The sequence below is a fragment of the Mus musculus genome, chromosome 17 (assembly GCF_000001635.26).
Source record: "Mus musculus strain C57BL/6J chromosome 17, GRCm38.p6 C57BL/6J".
In the NCBI taxonomy this organism is placed as follows: domain Eukaryota; kingdom Metazoa; phylum Chordata; class Mammalia; order Rodentia; family Muridae; genus Mus; species Mus musculus.
In genome coordinates, this window is record NC_000083.6 from 20,618,819 (window position 1) to 20,635,641 (window position 16,823).

The 16,823-nt window shown below is 38.4% G+C and overlaps 1 protein-coding gene across 1 annotated transcript; it reads right to left on the bottom strand.

Annotated features, from left to right (window-relative positions):
- Positions 1 to 5,027: 5,027 nt before the first annotated feature.
- Fpr-rs3 (formyl peptide receptor, related sequence 3) lies at positions 5,028 to 6,059 on the bottom strand. Its single transcript, NM_008040.2, has one exon. The coding sequence runs from the start codon at positions 6,057 to 6,059 to the stop codon at positions 5,028 to 5,030; it is 1,032 nt and encodes a 343-aa protein (NP_032066.2).
- Positions 6,060 to 16,823: the final 10,764 nt, after the last annotated feature.

Genomic DNA, 16,823 nt, shown 5'->3' on the forward strand with positions numbered 1-16,823 from the left:
GTGCTAGGGCAGTAACTGAGAAGGTACTTCCTGGTCCACTGGCATGAAGGAACAACTGTGCAAGGCATGGGCTTTTGAACATCAAAACATACCCCAAATGACACACTTCCTAAAATAAGAACATACCTACTCCACCTAGGCTCATATCATATTAGTATTATTTCATTCAACAATTCTATTCCTGGTGAATAAGCATTCAAACATGTGATCCCATTGGGAATCATTTTTACTCACACTGTTACACAGATTATATTGCATTTATTTAGGAAGTAAAGGCAAGAGCTGAAGATGGGATCTTAAAGCAGAAATCACAGGGAGAGGTTCCTTATTTTTGTACTTTCTTGTTTTGTTCCTCAGTTCTTATACAGCTAAGGACCTATGTCCAGAGATTTTACAATCTACTGTGGATTGACCCATTCTTCATCAATAAGCAATCAATGGTATGCCCCTACAAAAATTCTCATAGGCCAATTTGTTAATTCCCTAGAAGATACTCCAGTACTCCAGGTAAGTCTAGTTTTATGCCAAGTTGATAGAAAGTATAAAATCCTAGAGTTGCAAGCAATAGTTTCCATATTTTAGTCTCAGAGAAATCCCAATTGCTCATAAATAGGCTTCCATCAGCTGAATAAGGTCAAGAGATAAATGTAAACAATTCTTTTGTCTTTTATCCCTCCATCTGCTTAGTCAATTATCTGTGTCTACTTTTAGAACTTTCACACTCAAGACAAAAAATGTAGAATATGGGAAATTTGTAGCCCTTTTTCTGTCATGTAGCTTTTACATCCATTCACTGTTTACTTTTCAACATTCACTGAAACCTAGGATAGATAGTATTCATGTCTTTTGGAGGGGAGGGCTGAGCCATTAATAGATACTTATTATCAACCCTATGAATAGACCACAATTTCTAATCTCATGCTGTTCACTGAAAAGGAAAGCTTCCATAAATAAACTTGAGAGTGAGGTGTATATTTGCATAGATATTTAGAAGAAAGTTTGATGCCATTTTAGTATGGCTAAATGGAAGTGTTTGGTTCTATGAAAGGGCCTATAAAGTTGCGCGCCATATATTTTGATGAGATTATATTATCATACATGAATTCTTTCCCACAAAATTGTCTTCTTAATCAAATGTAATCTGGAATGTAACACACACCAGTCATAGTACAACAGCAGAATTTGACAAAAAATTGCCTAGATTTTTATCACGGATGTCTGAGATCTTACATTTGAATAAGGTAGTTAATGACTTTCTTCCTATAAAAGACTACATAACATCCTCTGCCATTTCAAAAGCTAATCAGAAACTAGAGAATTTCGAGTTCAATTTCAAATTGTTGGTTTCTGCTTCTTACAACAAAGATTTGTGGTGTCCTCAGTCACTGGATATCATCAGAATGCACAAAAAGAGCAACAATAATAGCCTGAGCTGTTTTCAGGAACACTGTGAACTATGTAACCAACAATTAATATCACATTTTTAATTAATTAATTAGTTAATCAATTAATTATTTCACTTAACACCCTGATCATTGTTTTTCCTCCCTGGTCTCCCTTGCCAGATTTTATTCCCCTCTTCCTCTGAGAGAGCAGAAGCACCTCTAGGTACTCCTCCCACCCTTGCATATCAAGTCTCTGCAGGGCTAGATACTTCTGCAATTCAAACAAGACAAGATAGCCTTATCATCAGAAAGAATTCCACAGACAGGAAAGAGCTTTAAGGATAGTCCCCAATCCATATTTTAGGGACCCATAGCTGGATATCTGCTACATATGTTTAGGGGACATAGTTTCAGCCCATGGATGCTCTTTTGTTGGTGGTTCAGTGTTGGAGAGTCCCCAAGGGTCCAGGTTATTTGACACTGTTGATCTTCTTGTGTGGTTCCTATTCCCTTTGGGGCCTACAAACTTTTTCCTAACTCTTCCATAGGAGTCCTCAATCTCCATCCAATGGTTTACTGTGGTTCTCTGCATCAATATAAGTCAGCTGCTGGGTGGAATCTCTCAGAAGACAGTTATGCTAGGCTCCTGTCTGCACTCATAAAAGAATAACAGTAATAGTGTCAGGGATTCGTGCTTGCCCATGGGATGGATCTCTGGTTGAGCTGGTTATTACTTTACCATTCCCTCAGTCTATGCTCCACATATATATGGATGATCTTGCATCACACCTCTAGTATCTTCCCATGCCCTCTCCCACCCAGTTTCATCCCTCAATCTACTGCTTATGACTATTTTATTCCCCCTTTGAAGTAATATTTAAGCATCCTTGTATGATCCTTCCTTCTTCTTTAGTTCTTTGGGTCTATGGAGAGTAGAATATGTACCCTGTATTTTGTGGCTAATATCCACTTATCAGTAAGTATATATATTGTTTATTGGGAGGCAGGGGGGTCTGAGTTATACCACTCTGGACAACCTTCTCAAGTTTCATCCATTTGACTACAAAATTTCATGATGTCTTTGATTTTAATAGGTGAACAGTATTCCATTGTATAGGTAATGTACCACATTTCTTTTAAACATTCTTCAGTTGAGGAACATCTAGGTTTGTTTCCAGTTTCTGGCTATTATGAATAAGGATGCTATGAATATAGATGAGCAAGTGTCTCTGTGGTATAGTGAACCATTTTTCCTGTATTTACTCAGTAAAAATATACCTGAGTCTAATATATCATTCTTACACTAAGAATTTTTTTTTGTTTACTTACTCATAGCTGAAGGAGCAGAAATATCCAGAAATATACTGTTAAGGTATTTCAACTGGATTATAAGTTATATTTGTAGAGGCTTGTATATGCTTCTCCATTTCTTTAACTACCTCACCAGTTTTCTGCATACTTCCCTAGTATTTCCTCTCTCTAAGTGATTCTTCTTTCTTAATATCCTCATCTCATAAGCCATAAATTGGATTTTTCCCATCCCAGAGTTTCAAACTTTTTCACATTCTTCCAATAGAACATTACAAATGCATAGAACTCTATTTGAAACAGGAAGCAAAGGCACAACAAGGACACAATCTCAAAATGAATTTATATTTGAGAGTCCTTTCCTGCTACTCTAATGTAAAATGCCCTGATAAATGTAACAAAATTTAAAGTGCTTTTTTAAATATTATTTTTACTTTATTGTCTATAACCTAGGGACATCCAATCAAGAGATAATTGAAATAACTTGTTATGTTACCTACACATTCCAGACCAGGATGCATTTTCAATAATGTGTTTTAGGACTCAGATCAGATGGTGAAATCTTATATAATCCATGCTGGGTCTCCATCCTAACCATGCTAGGTTTTGGTATCAAACACAATACAGAAGTTTTCCCAACTTCAATTGATATAATCATCATAGACTTGCACAGAAGCACCCATGAGCAAGAAGAATTAGAAAGTACCCTTTTGAGATGTTTCTCTCATATTGCCACACTCTCCAGTCAAGTCAGCTTGACAGATGGAGGCTTGGAAGCTGCTCATGAGGAAAAAAGTTTCAAGGAAGCTCTCCTCCTGGAGTCTGGCGTTCTCTCTAACCCATACATTAATTTTCCATTCCTATGTTAGTCTAGTGTATGGATCCACGTGTTCTCTATTAGTATTACCCTATCATAAGTGCCTTTTAAGATTGAATTCTGACATAGCTAAACCCAGTTTTCCAAGATCCTAGAAAGCAGCAAGGTAGTTTAACCTATTCAGTAACTAATTAAGCATTACAATATACGGGGCCAGTGGCTCAACTGGTCTGCAGAAAGAGCCTGGGAATCTCACTGAGATAGTAATCTTTAGGACAGGCTACATTCCATACCAAAAGCAAGTTGATATACTCTCCTGACAAATGGAGATTCTCCAGACAAGATAAGAATTAGCAAGACCTAGGAATTTAGGGGTCCGTGACACTACATTATTCTTGAGGCCTGCCAAGAATAAAAACTTCCTGGTGCTATTAACACTAAAGTGTGAAATTCTTGCCTGTCACTAGGCTGATCCTAGGCAGGACTGCTAATCTCTATTGTAAAAATTTACTTGGTTCCTGCAATTCCTTTCACAGTCATTCCTTTGTATCTGGAAAATTTCAATGTACCTTGCCTGATGTGACTTGCAATCCCTGGTATTTTCTGTACTATAAAAAAGTCTGATGCTTGACCTGACAATACATTCAGATTCAACATAATCTCTCCTGTGTGCGTCTGTTTTTCAACTCATCCAACGCTTTGCCCACCTGCCCGAGAGATCCATTCCACGCAGACACAGGGACCCAGAGGGTCTGCAGCATCAGATTAGTTGATTGATTATGCCTAGTTGACAATCAATATTATACAATTTCTACTTTGTCTTGAAGCACCCCTGGTTCTATCAAACTTTGTTGATGTTAATGTTTAATGATTTAAGCATTTATAATGTACTTTCATATCTCTTACACAGCTACAAATACATATACACACAAAATATAAAATTTTCTAAATCCATACAACATCTAGGGAATCAAACAAAACTATAATTTACTTCCTTTTGACAATGGTTTTATTCACATTATGTTTATCAACAATTTTACCTATTTTCTAGTAATGATGCATTTTTTCTTCCTCATGGAAAAAGTTTTTGATGATCTCTAGTGGCTCATTTTGACTTGAATTCTCAAAATCTCTATATAACCTGATCTTTATATGATACTTCTTTCTGGACATCATTACCAGGATGGTAATTGTGCACCACATGGTCATCAAATATTCATTTTACAATAAAAAGTAATATATGAAATTAATATATGCAATGTTGTATAATTCTTTCAAGAATGAATAATTTTGTCACTTTTTAAAATTATTTTTCACCATAGTGCTATCCCATTATAGGCTCAGTTGAAAACTTCTTGAAAAAGACAATGACACTAGTTTCTATTTCTTTCTTATGAATAGAGGACAAAAATGATTTTCTAGTTGATATTCAAAAATATCATGCATGGTAGCATGAGAGAGAAAGTGAGAATAAGCTAGCACAGAAAGCATTCCACTGGCCTTACAGCTACCATTTCCTATAGTTCAGAGTCGGCAGGACATGAAGAAAAGTTGCTGCTTTTGCCACTGCTTAGGACTGAGTCTTCTCGCAGCGCCCTCTCCAGACTGGCAGACAGGGAATATATCAGTTTCTCTCTAAATTCTTGACCAAGAAAGACATAGAGTATTGGGTTGAGACAGCTGTTGAAGGAAGCCAGTGTGCTTGCTGGGTTCAACAAAATGTGAATGCTGCTTGGTGTCTCCTTATTCCAGATATTACCTAGAAGAATAATCAGTTGAAAAGGGAACCAACACATAAAGAAGGAAATTGCTACAGCAGTGAGAACACGTAAAGGACGGCTGGAGTTCAGAAAGCCTTTTCTACAAATCTTGGCAGCCATGAGTCCATAGCAGACGGCAATGAAGGACATGGGTAGGCTGAAGCCAATAATAAAACTGATGATTCCTGTTGCTGTGCTCACGGTAATTGACACCTTTAATTGCTCCTCAGGGTTTGCAACCACAGATTCAAAGTTACATGTACAGTGCACTTCGCCTCTTGCATCTCTCACTGTAGTCAAGAAGAGAAAATGTGGCAATGTAAGCAGCAGAGAAAGAATCCAAGCTCCAACAATCACTTTCCTGGCCAGACTCACAGTTCGGTGATTCTGAACCCATACTGGGTGCAGGACACAAGTACAACGATCCATGGCAATGAGAGTGATTAAGAAAACACTTACAAAAAGGTTTATGTGCACAATGCTGAGAACAAATTTGCAAAGGAACCAACCAAAAAGCCATTTTCCTTTCATGACCATTGAGATGATGTGTAGTGGTAAAGTAACCATGAAAGAGAAGTCACCCAAAGCCAGGTTCAGATAACAGATGGTGGTCACAGTGTGTGCCATCCGGAACCCAGCCACCCAAATCACAAGCCCATTACCTAGCACACCAAGGACAAAGGTTATGGAGAGAACTATCACTGAGAGGATCCATAGAACTCTGGAGGTGGTAGAATCATAAAACACCACTTCTGAGCCATTCAGTGGGATGGAGGAGTTGGCTTCCATTTCCTCAGCACCTTAAACATTTCAACAATGACTGTTACACAGTTGTGGCTCTAATATACAGCACTCTTACTCAGATTCCACATCACACTCCATAACACAGTAACTATTTTAAGTATAATGGATGAAAACTACTTATCTGCTAAATCTTCTTTATTGAAACTATACTTAAATACACTCTCAGAGAGAATTATTACTTCTCAGACTGATTATGAAAGGGATCATATGACTCTATGTTACACCACTGGTATTGAACAGAAAATACAATGTTGGCAGGCCTGAGATTATCAGGGTAACATAGAAGTGACTGATGAGATTTTCCCTTGATTAAGGTTTTCCACATGTTCTTTGTCCTTAAAGAATAAATCTCAACTATGTGACAGTTTAAGTTACTCATTTACATACAAAGAGTAAGGATTGTGGAGATATTGAAGTTTGTTTACCCAAGATTATAGATGATGTCTTTTTTCATTCCAGCTGTGATATTCTTACCACTGTTGTGGCATTATTCTATAACTGTCTTTTCCTCAACTGAATATCCTTCTAGGTACACACTGTTATAAAAAGACACTGCTCATGAAGATTATAACATCCTAGTAATTTTTACCTAACCAATGACTTTTGTTACTTTCTATATTAAAATTTTCAAATGGAATTTTTTTTAAGATTATGATGTGCATGCTGCATGTAGAGTGGTAATTTTTATGTTATCGTTGTCCAATTCATAATATAGCATATGTTCTTCTTTGTGTGTCTCTGTGTGTCTGTTGAGTATAAGTTCATATTTCTGCATATTGGATTAAATGGCAGACCTCAGCTGGCATTCATCAGGTGCAAATTTCTTTGGATTTCAGAACATGCTTCTCTCATAGACCTCAAACTTACTGAGTAAGCCACCTGACCAGCCAGTGCAAACCAGGTATTCCTCTCTATCTGCTTCCATAAAAAGGTGCCTACAAGCAATGTCCCATCTTAATTTTCTATGTCTTTATTTTTGTAAGGAAATAATTTTACCAAATGTGCTATGCCCAGAGCCACAGACCTCCTTTGTATGGTATATCTTTTTATTATTTTCCTGTGAGTTCAACAGGGTATGAACAAAATTAATATTACAATGAAACCATGACTCAGACCTTACATTAGTGTTTCTGTGTAGAAACAAGAACATTTCTTAAGAGTTTTGATACTGATATGGAAGAATACAACTGTGCTTGAAGAAGTCTTAATGACAAAGGTGAATTCAAGACACAACTACCAAGACAAAATGGCACATAATCTCATATCTGAAATATTGACTAGTTCATGTCAAGTTTCAATTTAATTCTTCCAATGACATCATGCAAAAACATTTACCAAGATATTCACTTTCTCTCTGATATAAAGTAATTACATAGTCTCTCAGATCCCGCCTAGTATAAAGATCATATTTCTATTAATATAATTGATTTGTTTGAATCAAAAGTTAAAGCAAACTGTAAAGAAACACTGCCACTGTTCAATAATATGTACCTTCTTATGGTTTTGGAAAGGAAGGAAGTCAATAATAGGTGAACACCATGCCTGCCTTTAAGCCAGAATCTTCTACTGTTTCTGCTTGAGATGAAGTTCTGACTATTTGGTATAGTAATAGCAAGCATGTTTGCATATTTATAGTTATGTGGGAGAAATTGTGAGAAACAATTAGTTTTTTAGAGGTCTGGGGCCTCTCATTAATCTGTAAAAAACTTGTAAGTACTATATATTATGTTTATTTTTCTATTAGTCAGTCTAAAAGATTTTATTATGTACCATTTTGTAAGAATAAATTCATGTTTTGAACAATTGTGAAACTTACAGAAAGTTGTTTGAATAATAATGGATATTTCGTTTCAAATCAACTTGTTTTGATCTCTGAATCCTTTGTCTACTCTAACAAATGTTAAGAATCTTGCCTAAGGCCAGCCCTGGTGGTACACGCCTTTAATCCCAGCACTCAGAAGGCAGAGGCAGGTGGATTTCTGAGTTTGAGGCCAGCCTGGTCTACAAAGTGAGTTCCAGGACAGCCAGGGCTATACAGAGAAACCCTGTCTCTAAAAAAAACAAAAACAAAAACAAAAACCAAGATACCAAAAAAACAAAACAAAACAAAACAAACAAACAAACAAACAAACAAACAAAAAACCAAAACAAGGAGCTGAAGGGGTCTGCAACCCTATAGGTGGAACAACAATATGAACTAACGCCAGAACTAAGTATCCCCAGAACTCGTATTTCTACCTGCATATGTAGCAGACGATGGCCTAGTCTGCCATCACTGGGAAGAGAGGTCCCTTGGTATTGGAAACTTTATATGCCCCAGTACAGGGGAATGCCAGGGCCAAGAAGAGGGAGTGGGTGGGTAGGGGAGCAGGGTTGGGGAAGGGTAAAGGGAACTTTCAGGATAGCATTTGAAATGTATATTAAAGAATATATCTAATAAAAATCAACTGGGAAGTATGAAAAAAAAAAGAATCTTGCCTAAAGTGCACCAACTCTAGCACTAATGTAAATAATCCTGTGTCCTTAGGAAGCCAGCATTTTGTCAAGGGTAAATGTCCTTTTCACCTATTCTCAATATGAATCCAGATCAATCTAAAAGGTAGAGTCCTTTCTGCTTCATAACGTTTTACTAAAGCCACCTATATATATATTACTCAATACTTGATGAAAGGCATATGTAAGGATGCCATCAGGTATCTTCAGTGTTTGAATTTCTACACTTTTAAGAAACAAAAGATCATTTTATATATAATGGAGTGCTTTACGTCATACAAGTGGAAAGCTTTCTGGTACTGATGCATATACTTCAAACAGTGCATTTCTGTATACCAATTCCCATGTTAAGAAATGCTGAGGCCATCTTGGTTCCAGGACTCAGCAGAACTTAGGAAATTAGTCTGAACAGGTGAGAGGGTGCGCCAGAGAGCCGGACAGCTTCTGGGACAGGCGGAAGCACAGAGCCGCTGAGGCAGCACCCTTGGCGGGCCGCAGACAGCCGGCCACCGTCCGGACCAGAGGACAGGTGTCCACCTGGCTCGGGAGGCGGCCTCAGCCTCAGCAGCAGCGGTCGACATCTGGGTTCCGGGACTCAGCAGAACTTAGGAAATTAGTCTGAACAGGTTAGAGGGTGCACCAGAGAACCTGACAGCTTCTGGGACAGGTGGAAGCACAGAGCCGCTGAGGCAGCACCCTTTGCAGGCTGCAGACAGCCGGCCACCATCCGGACCAGAGGACAGGTGTCCGCCTGGCTCGGGAGGCAGCCTCAGCCTCAGGAGCAGCGGTCACCATCTTGGTTCCGGGACTCCCTGGAACTTAGGTATTTAGTCTGCATAGGTGAGAGTCTGCACCACAGAAGCTGACAGCTTCTGGGAACTACCAAAGCAACACAGCTTCTGAGAAAGGCTCTGTTTTGGGCCTTCTTCTTTGACCAGGAGGAGGTCCAAAAACAAGATATCTGCGCACCTTCCCTGTAAGAGAGCTTGCCAGCAGAGAGTGCTATGAGCACTGAAACTCAGAGGAGAGAATCCGTCTCCCAGGTCTGCTGATAGACGGTAACAGAATCACCAGAAGAACAATCTCTAAACAGAGTCAACTATAACTACTAACTCCAGAGATTACCAGATGGTGAAAGGTAAACGTAGGAATCCTACTAATAGGAACCAAGACCACTCACCCAGCACTCCCACTTCGCCCAGTCCAGGGCACCCCAACACACCCGAAAACCTAGACCTAGATTTAAAAGCATATCTCATGATGATGGTAGAGGACATCAAGAAGGACTTTAATAAATCACTTAAAGAAATACAGGAGAACACTGCTAAAGAGTTACAAGTCCTTAAAGAAAAAAGGAAAACACAATCAAACAGGTAGAAGTCCTTACAGAAAAAGAGGAAAAAACATACAAACAGGTGATGGAAATGAACAAAACCATACTAGACCTAAAAAGGGAAGTAGACACAATAAAGAAAACTCAAAGTGAGGCAACACTGGAGATAGAAACCCTAGGAAAGAAATCTGGAACCATAGATTTGAGCATCAGCAACAGAATACAAGAGATGGAAGAGAGAATCTCAGGTGCAGAAGATTCCATAGAGAACATCGGCACAACAATCAAAGAAAATGGAAAATGCAAAAAGATCCTAACTCAAAATATCCAGGAAATCCAGGACACAATGAGAAGACCAAACCTACGGATAATAGGAGTGGATGAGAATGAAGATTTTCAACTCAAAGGACCAGCAAACATCTTCAACAAAATTATTGAAGAAAACTTCCCAAATCTAAAGAAAGAGATGCCTATGAACATACAAGAAGCCTACAGAACTCCAAATAGACTGGACCAGAAAAGAAATTCCTCCCGACACATAATAATCAGAACAACAAATGCACTAAATAAAGATAGAATACTAAAAGCAGTAAGGGAAAAAGGTCAAGTAACATATAAAGGCAAGCCTATCAGAATTACACCAGATTTTTCACCAGAGACTATGAAAGCCAGAAGAGCCTGGACAGATGTTATACAGACACTAAGAGAACACAAATTCCAGCCCAGGCTACAATACCCAGCCAAACTCTCAATTACCATAGATGGAGAAACCAAAGTATTCCACGACAAAACCAAATTTACACATTATCTCTCCACGAATCCAGCCCTTCAAAGGATAATAACAGACAAAAACCAATGCAAGAACGGGAACAACGCCCTAGAAAAAACAAGAAGGTAATTCCTCAACAAACCTAAAAGAAGACAGCCACAAGAACAGAATGCCAACTTTAACAACAAAAATAACAGGAAGCAACAATTACTTTTCCTTAATATCTCTTAACATCAATGGTCTCAACTCCCCAATAAAAAGACATAGACTAACAAACTGGCTACACAAACAAGACCCAACATTTTGCTGCTTACAGGAGACACATCTCAGAGAAAAAGATAGACACTACCTCAGAATAAAAGGCTGGAAAACAATTTTCCAAGCAAATGATATGAAGAAGCTGGAGTAGCCATTCTAATATCTGATAAGATTGACTTCCAACCCAAAGTCATCAAAAAAGACAAGGAGGGGCACTTCGTTCTCATCAAAGGTAAAATCCTCCAAGAGGAACTCTCAATTCTGAATATCTATGCTCCAAATAAAAGGGCAGCCACATTCATTAAAGAAACTTTAGTAAAGCTCAAAGCACACATTGCACCTCACACAATAATAGTGGGAGACTTCAACACACCACTTTCACCAATGGACAGATCATGGAAACAGAAACTAAACAGGGACACACTGAAACTAACAGAAGTGATGAAACAAATGGATCTGACAGATATCTACAGAACATTTTATCCTAAAACAAAAGGATATACCTTCTTCTCAGCACCTCATGGTACCTTCTCCAAAATTGACCACATAGTAGGTCACAAAACAGGCCTCAACAGATTCAAAAATATTGAAATTGTCCCATGTATCCTATCAGATCACCATGCACTAAGGCTGATCTTCAATAACAACAACAACAAAAAAAAATAACAGAAAGCCAACACTCACTTGGAAACTGAACAACAGTCTTCTCAATGATACCTTGGTCAAGGAAGGAATAAAGAAAGAAATTAAAGACTTTTTAGAGTTTAATGAAAATGAAGCCACAACATACCCAAACCTTTGGGACACAATGAAAGCATTTCTAAGAGGGAAACTCATAGCTCTGAGTGCCTCCAAGAAGAAACGGGAGAGAGCACATACTAGCAGCTTGACAACACATCTAAAAGCTCTAGAAAAAAAGGAAGCAAATTCACCCAAGAGGAGTAGACGGCAGGAAATAATCAATCTCAGGGGTGAAATCAACCAAGTGGAAACAAGAAGAACTATTCAAAGAATTAACCAAACGAGGAGTTGGTTCTTTGAGAAAATCAACAAGATAGATAAACCCTTAGCTAGACTCACTAGAGGGCACAGAGACAAAATCCTAATTAACAAAATCAAAACTGAAAAGGGAGACATAACAACAGATCCTGAAGAAATCCAAAACACCATCAGATCCTTCTACAAAAGGCTATACTCAACAAAACTGGAAAACCTGGACGAAATGGACAAATTTCTGGACAGATACCAGGTACCAAAGTTGAATCAGGATCAAGTTGACCTTTTAAACAGTCCCATATCCCCTAAAGAAATAGAAGCAGTTATAAATAGTCTCCCAGCCAAAAAAATCCCAGGACCAGTCGGGTTTAGTGCAGAGTTCTATCAGACCTTCAAAGAAGATCTAATTCCAGTTCTGCACAAACTTTTTCACAAGATAGAAGTAGAAGGTACTCTACCCAACTCATTTTATGAAGCCACTATTACTCTGATACCTAAACCACAGAAAGATCCAACAAAGATAGAGAACTTCAGACCAATTTCTCTTATGAATATTGATGCAAAAATCCTCAATAAAATTCTCGCTAACCGAATCCAAGAACACATTAAAGCAATCATCCATCCTGACCAAGTAGATTTTATTCCAGGGATGCAGAGATGGTTTAATATACGAAAATCCATCAATGTAATCCATTATATAAACAAACTCAAAGACAAAAACCACATGATCATCTCGTTAGATGCAGAAAAAGCATTTGACAAGATCCAACACCCATTCATGATAAAAGTTCTGGAAAGATCAGGAATTCAAGGCCCATACCTAAACATGATAAAAGCAATCTACAGCAAACCAGTAGCCAACATCAAAGTAAATGGAGAGAAGCTGGAAGCAATACCACTAAAATCAGGGACTAGACAAGGCTGCCCACTTTCTCCCTACCTTTTCAACATAGTACTTGAAGTATTAGCCAGAGCAATTCGACAACAAAAGGAGATGAAGGGGATACAAATTGGAAAAGAGGAAGTCAAAATATCACTTTTTGCAGATGATATGATAGTATATATAAGTGACCCCAAAAATTCCACCAGAGAAGTCCTAAACCTGATAAACAGCTTCGGTGAAGTAGCTGGATATAAAATTAACTCAAACAAGTCAATGGCCTTTCTCTACACAAAGAATAAACAGGCTGAGAAAGAAATTAGGGAAACAACACCCTTCTTAATAGTCACAAATAATATAAAATATCTCGGCGTGACTCTAACTAAGGAAGTGAAAGATCTGTATGATAAAAACTTCAAGTCCCTGAAGAAAGAAATTAAAGAAGATCTCAGAAGATGGAAAGATCTCCCATGCTCATGGATTGGCAGGATCAACATTGTAAAAATGGCTATCTTGCCAAAAGCAATCTACAGATTCAATGCAATCCCCATCAAAATTCCAACTCAATTCTTCAACGAATTAGAAAGAGCAATTTGCAAATTCATTTGGAATAACAAAAAACCTAGGATAGCAAAAAGTCTTCTCAAGGATAAAAGAACCTCTGGTGGAATCACCATGCCTGACCTAAAGCTATACTACAGAGCAATTGTGACAAAAACTGCATGGTACTGGTATAGAGACAGACAAGTAGACCAATGGAATAGAATTGAAGACCCAGAAATGAACCCACACACCTATGGTCACTTGATCTTTGACAAGGGAGCTAAAACCATCCAGTGGAAGAAAGACAGCATTTTCAACAATTGGTGCTGGCACAACTGGTTGTTATCATGTAGAAGAATGCGAATTGACCGATTCCTATCTCCTTGTACTAAGGTCAAATCTAAATGGATCAAGGAACTTCACATAAAACCAGAGACACTGAAACTTATAGAGGAGAAAGTGGGGAAAAGCCTTGAAGATATGGGCACAGGGGAAAAATTCCTGAACAGAACAGCAATGGCTTGTGCTGTAAGATCGAGAATTGACAAATGGGACCTAATGAAACTCCAAAGTTTCTGCAAGGCAAAAGACACCGTCAATAACACAAAAAGACCACCAACAGATTGGGAAAGGATCTTTACCTATCCTAAATCAGATAGGGGACTAATATCCAACATATATAAAGAACTCAAGAAGGTGGACTTCAGAAAATCAAATAACCCCATTTAAAAATGGGGCTCAGAACTGAACAAAGAATTCTCACCTGAGGAATACCGAATGGCAGAGAAGCACCTGAAAAAATGTTCAACATCCTTAATCATCAGGGAAATGCAAATCAAAACAACCCTGAGATTCCACCTCACACCAGTCAGAATGGCTAAGATCAAAAATTCAGGTGACAGCAGCTGCTGGCGAGGATGTGGAGAAAGAGGAACATTCCTCCATTGTTGGTGGGATTGCAGGCTTGTACAACCACTGTGGAAATCCGTCTGGCGGTTCCTCAGAAAATTGGACATAGTACTACCGGAGGATCCAGCAATACCTCTCCTGGGCATATATCCAGAAGATGCTCCAACTGGTAAGAAGGACACATGCTCCACTATGTTCATAGCAGCCTTATTTATAATAGCCAGAAGCTGGAAAGAACCCAGATGCCCCTCAAAAGAGGAATGGATACAGAAAATGTGGTACATCTACACAATGGAGTACTACTCAGCTATTAAAAAGAATGAATTTATGAAATTCCTAGGCAAATGGATGGACCTAGAGGGCATCATCCTGAGTGAGGTAACACATTCACAAAGGAACTCACACAATATGTACTCACTGATAAGTGGATATTAGCCCAAAACCTAGGATACCCAAGATATAAGATACAATTTCCTAAACACATGAAACTCAAGAAAAATGAAGACTGAAGTGTGGACACTATGTCCCTCCTTAGAAGTGGGAACAAAACACCCTTGGAAGGAGTTACAGAGACAAAGTTTGGAGCTGAGATGAAAGGATGGACCATGTAGAGACTGCCATATACAGGAATCCACCCCATAATCAGCATCCAAACGCTGACACCATTGCATACACTAGCAAGATTTTATCGAAAGGACCCAGATGTAGCTGTCTCTTGTGAGACTATGCCGGGGCCTAGCAAACACAGAAGTGGATGCTCACAGTCAGCTAATGGATGGATCACAGGGCTCCCAATGGAGGAGCTAGAGAAAGTACCCAAGGAGCTAAAGGGATCTGCAACCCTATAGGTGGATCAACATTATGAACTAACCAGTACCCCGGAGACCTTGACTCTAGCTGCATATGTATCAAAAGATGGCCTAGTCGGCCATCACTGGAAAGAGAGGCCCATTGGACACGCAAACTTTATATGCCCAGTACAGGGGAACGCCAGGGCCAAAAATGGGGAGTGGGCGGGGAGGGGAGTGGGGGTGGGTGGGTATCGGGGACTTTTGGTATAGCATTGGAAATGTAAATGAGCTAAATACCTAATAAAAAATGGAAAAAAAACCGACTGTCTATCAGATCTTAAAAACTATTGGGTAGCAAAAATTATAGAAACCATGGTTCTAAAAACAGATATATTAACTGACCAATGTTAATTGTAAAGCAGTTAACAGTAAGAACTCATTTACTGATAAATGCCATTGGTTTACCATGGTGTTAAATGTTTGATGCATTTCTTCATATTTACATTTTAATATTGGTATTTAATATTTTCAATAAACTTATGAGTTTGTTATCTCCAAAAAAAAAAAAAAAGAAATGCTGAAATTTCTTTAAAGACACTTATTTAATGACAGCAACCTCAACTATGCACGTTTTAGATTTGTTTGTTTTCTTTTAATTTTTTATTAGATATTTTCTTTATTTACATTTCAAACGTTATCCCCTTTCCTAGTTTCCTCTCCAAAAATCCCCTATTCCCTCCTCCCCCCTTCCCCTGCTCCTTAACCCACCTACTCCTGCTTCTTGGCCCAGTCATTCCCCTATACTGGGGCACTGAAGCTTCACAGGAGCAAGGGCCTCTCCACCCACTGATGACTGCCTAGGCCATCCTCTGTTACATATGCAGCTAGAGCCACGAGTTCCACCATGTGTTTTCTTTGATTGGTGGCTTAGTCCCAGGGAGCTCTGGGGGTACTGGTTATTTCATATTGTTGTTCCTCCTATAGGGCTGCAAACCCCTTCAGCTCCTTGGGTACTTTCTCTAGCTCCTTCATTAGGGACTCTGAGAGCTGTCCAATGGATGACTGTGAGCATCGACCTCTGTATTTACCAGGCAAAACCAATGAAGATTCCTAACTTTAAACATTATCCCCCAGAATGTACAGGGAAAATCATGGGTCTTATAAAGCAAACAATACACAGGTATCCAGAGTCCATATATACAAAATTAAAAAAAAATAAAAAGATGTCAGAAAAATCTATTATATCACTAATAAGTAGGTGTTATTCACATCCCTGAAAAATTTACTGCATGCTTTGCATCAGTATTTCTGTCTCTTATATTCAAGCAAACAAACAAACAAATGAAACAGAACAAAAATGTTTAGCAAATATGAACCCAATATCATAAATGAACTTATAGATACTCTGTAATCATTGATCAATCCATAAGATTTTACGGTCTGGAAGTCAAGAATTAATTTTATATATTATTCTCCTGACTGAAGGAAACCAATAAAAATAAGTTCTTATTCATTAAGGGATGTATAATCCAGTTGCTGTGCTCTTAAATAAAGCATTTACTATCTCACCATTATAGAAAATGCCCATTCTCATATAAATGGCTTAACCAGTCATTAACTATTGAACAATGTTGCCCAGGTCCTTACAGAGAGCCATCGTTGTTCAGAAAATTTTTTGAGATAGTTTAATTTACTGAGTTGAATAGCAATTTACTTAAAGGGCTGAAGAATTGGCTTTAATGCATAGAAGACACTTATACAAACTATTATAACAATA

What these genes read in the sequence shown, in the direction of transcription:
- Fpr-rs3 (NM_008040.2), bottom strand. Translation starts at nt 6,059, where the DNA reads ATGGAAGCCAACTCCTCCATCCCACTGAATGGCTCAGAAGTGGTGTTT.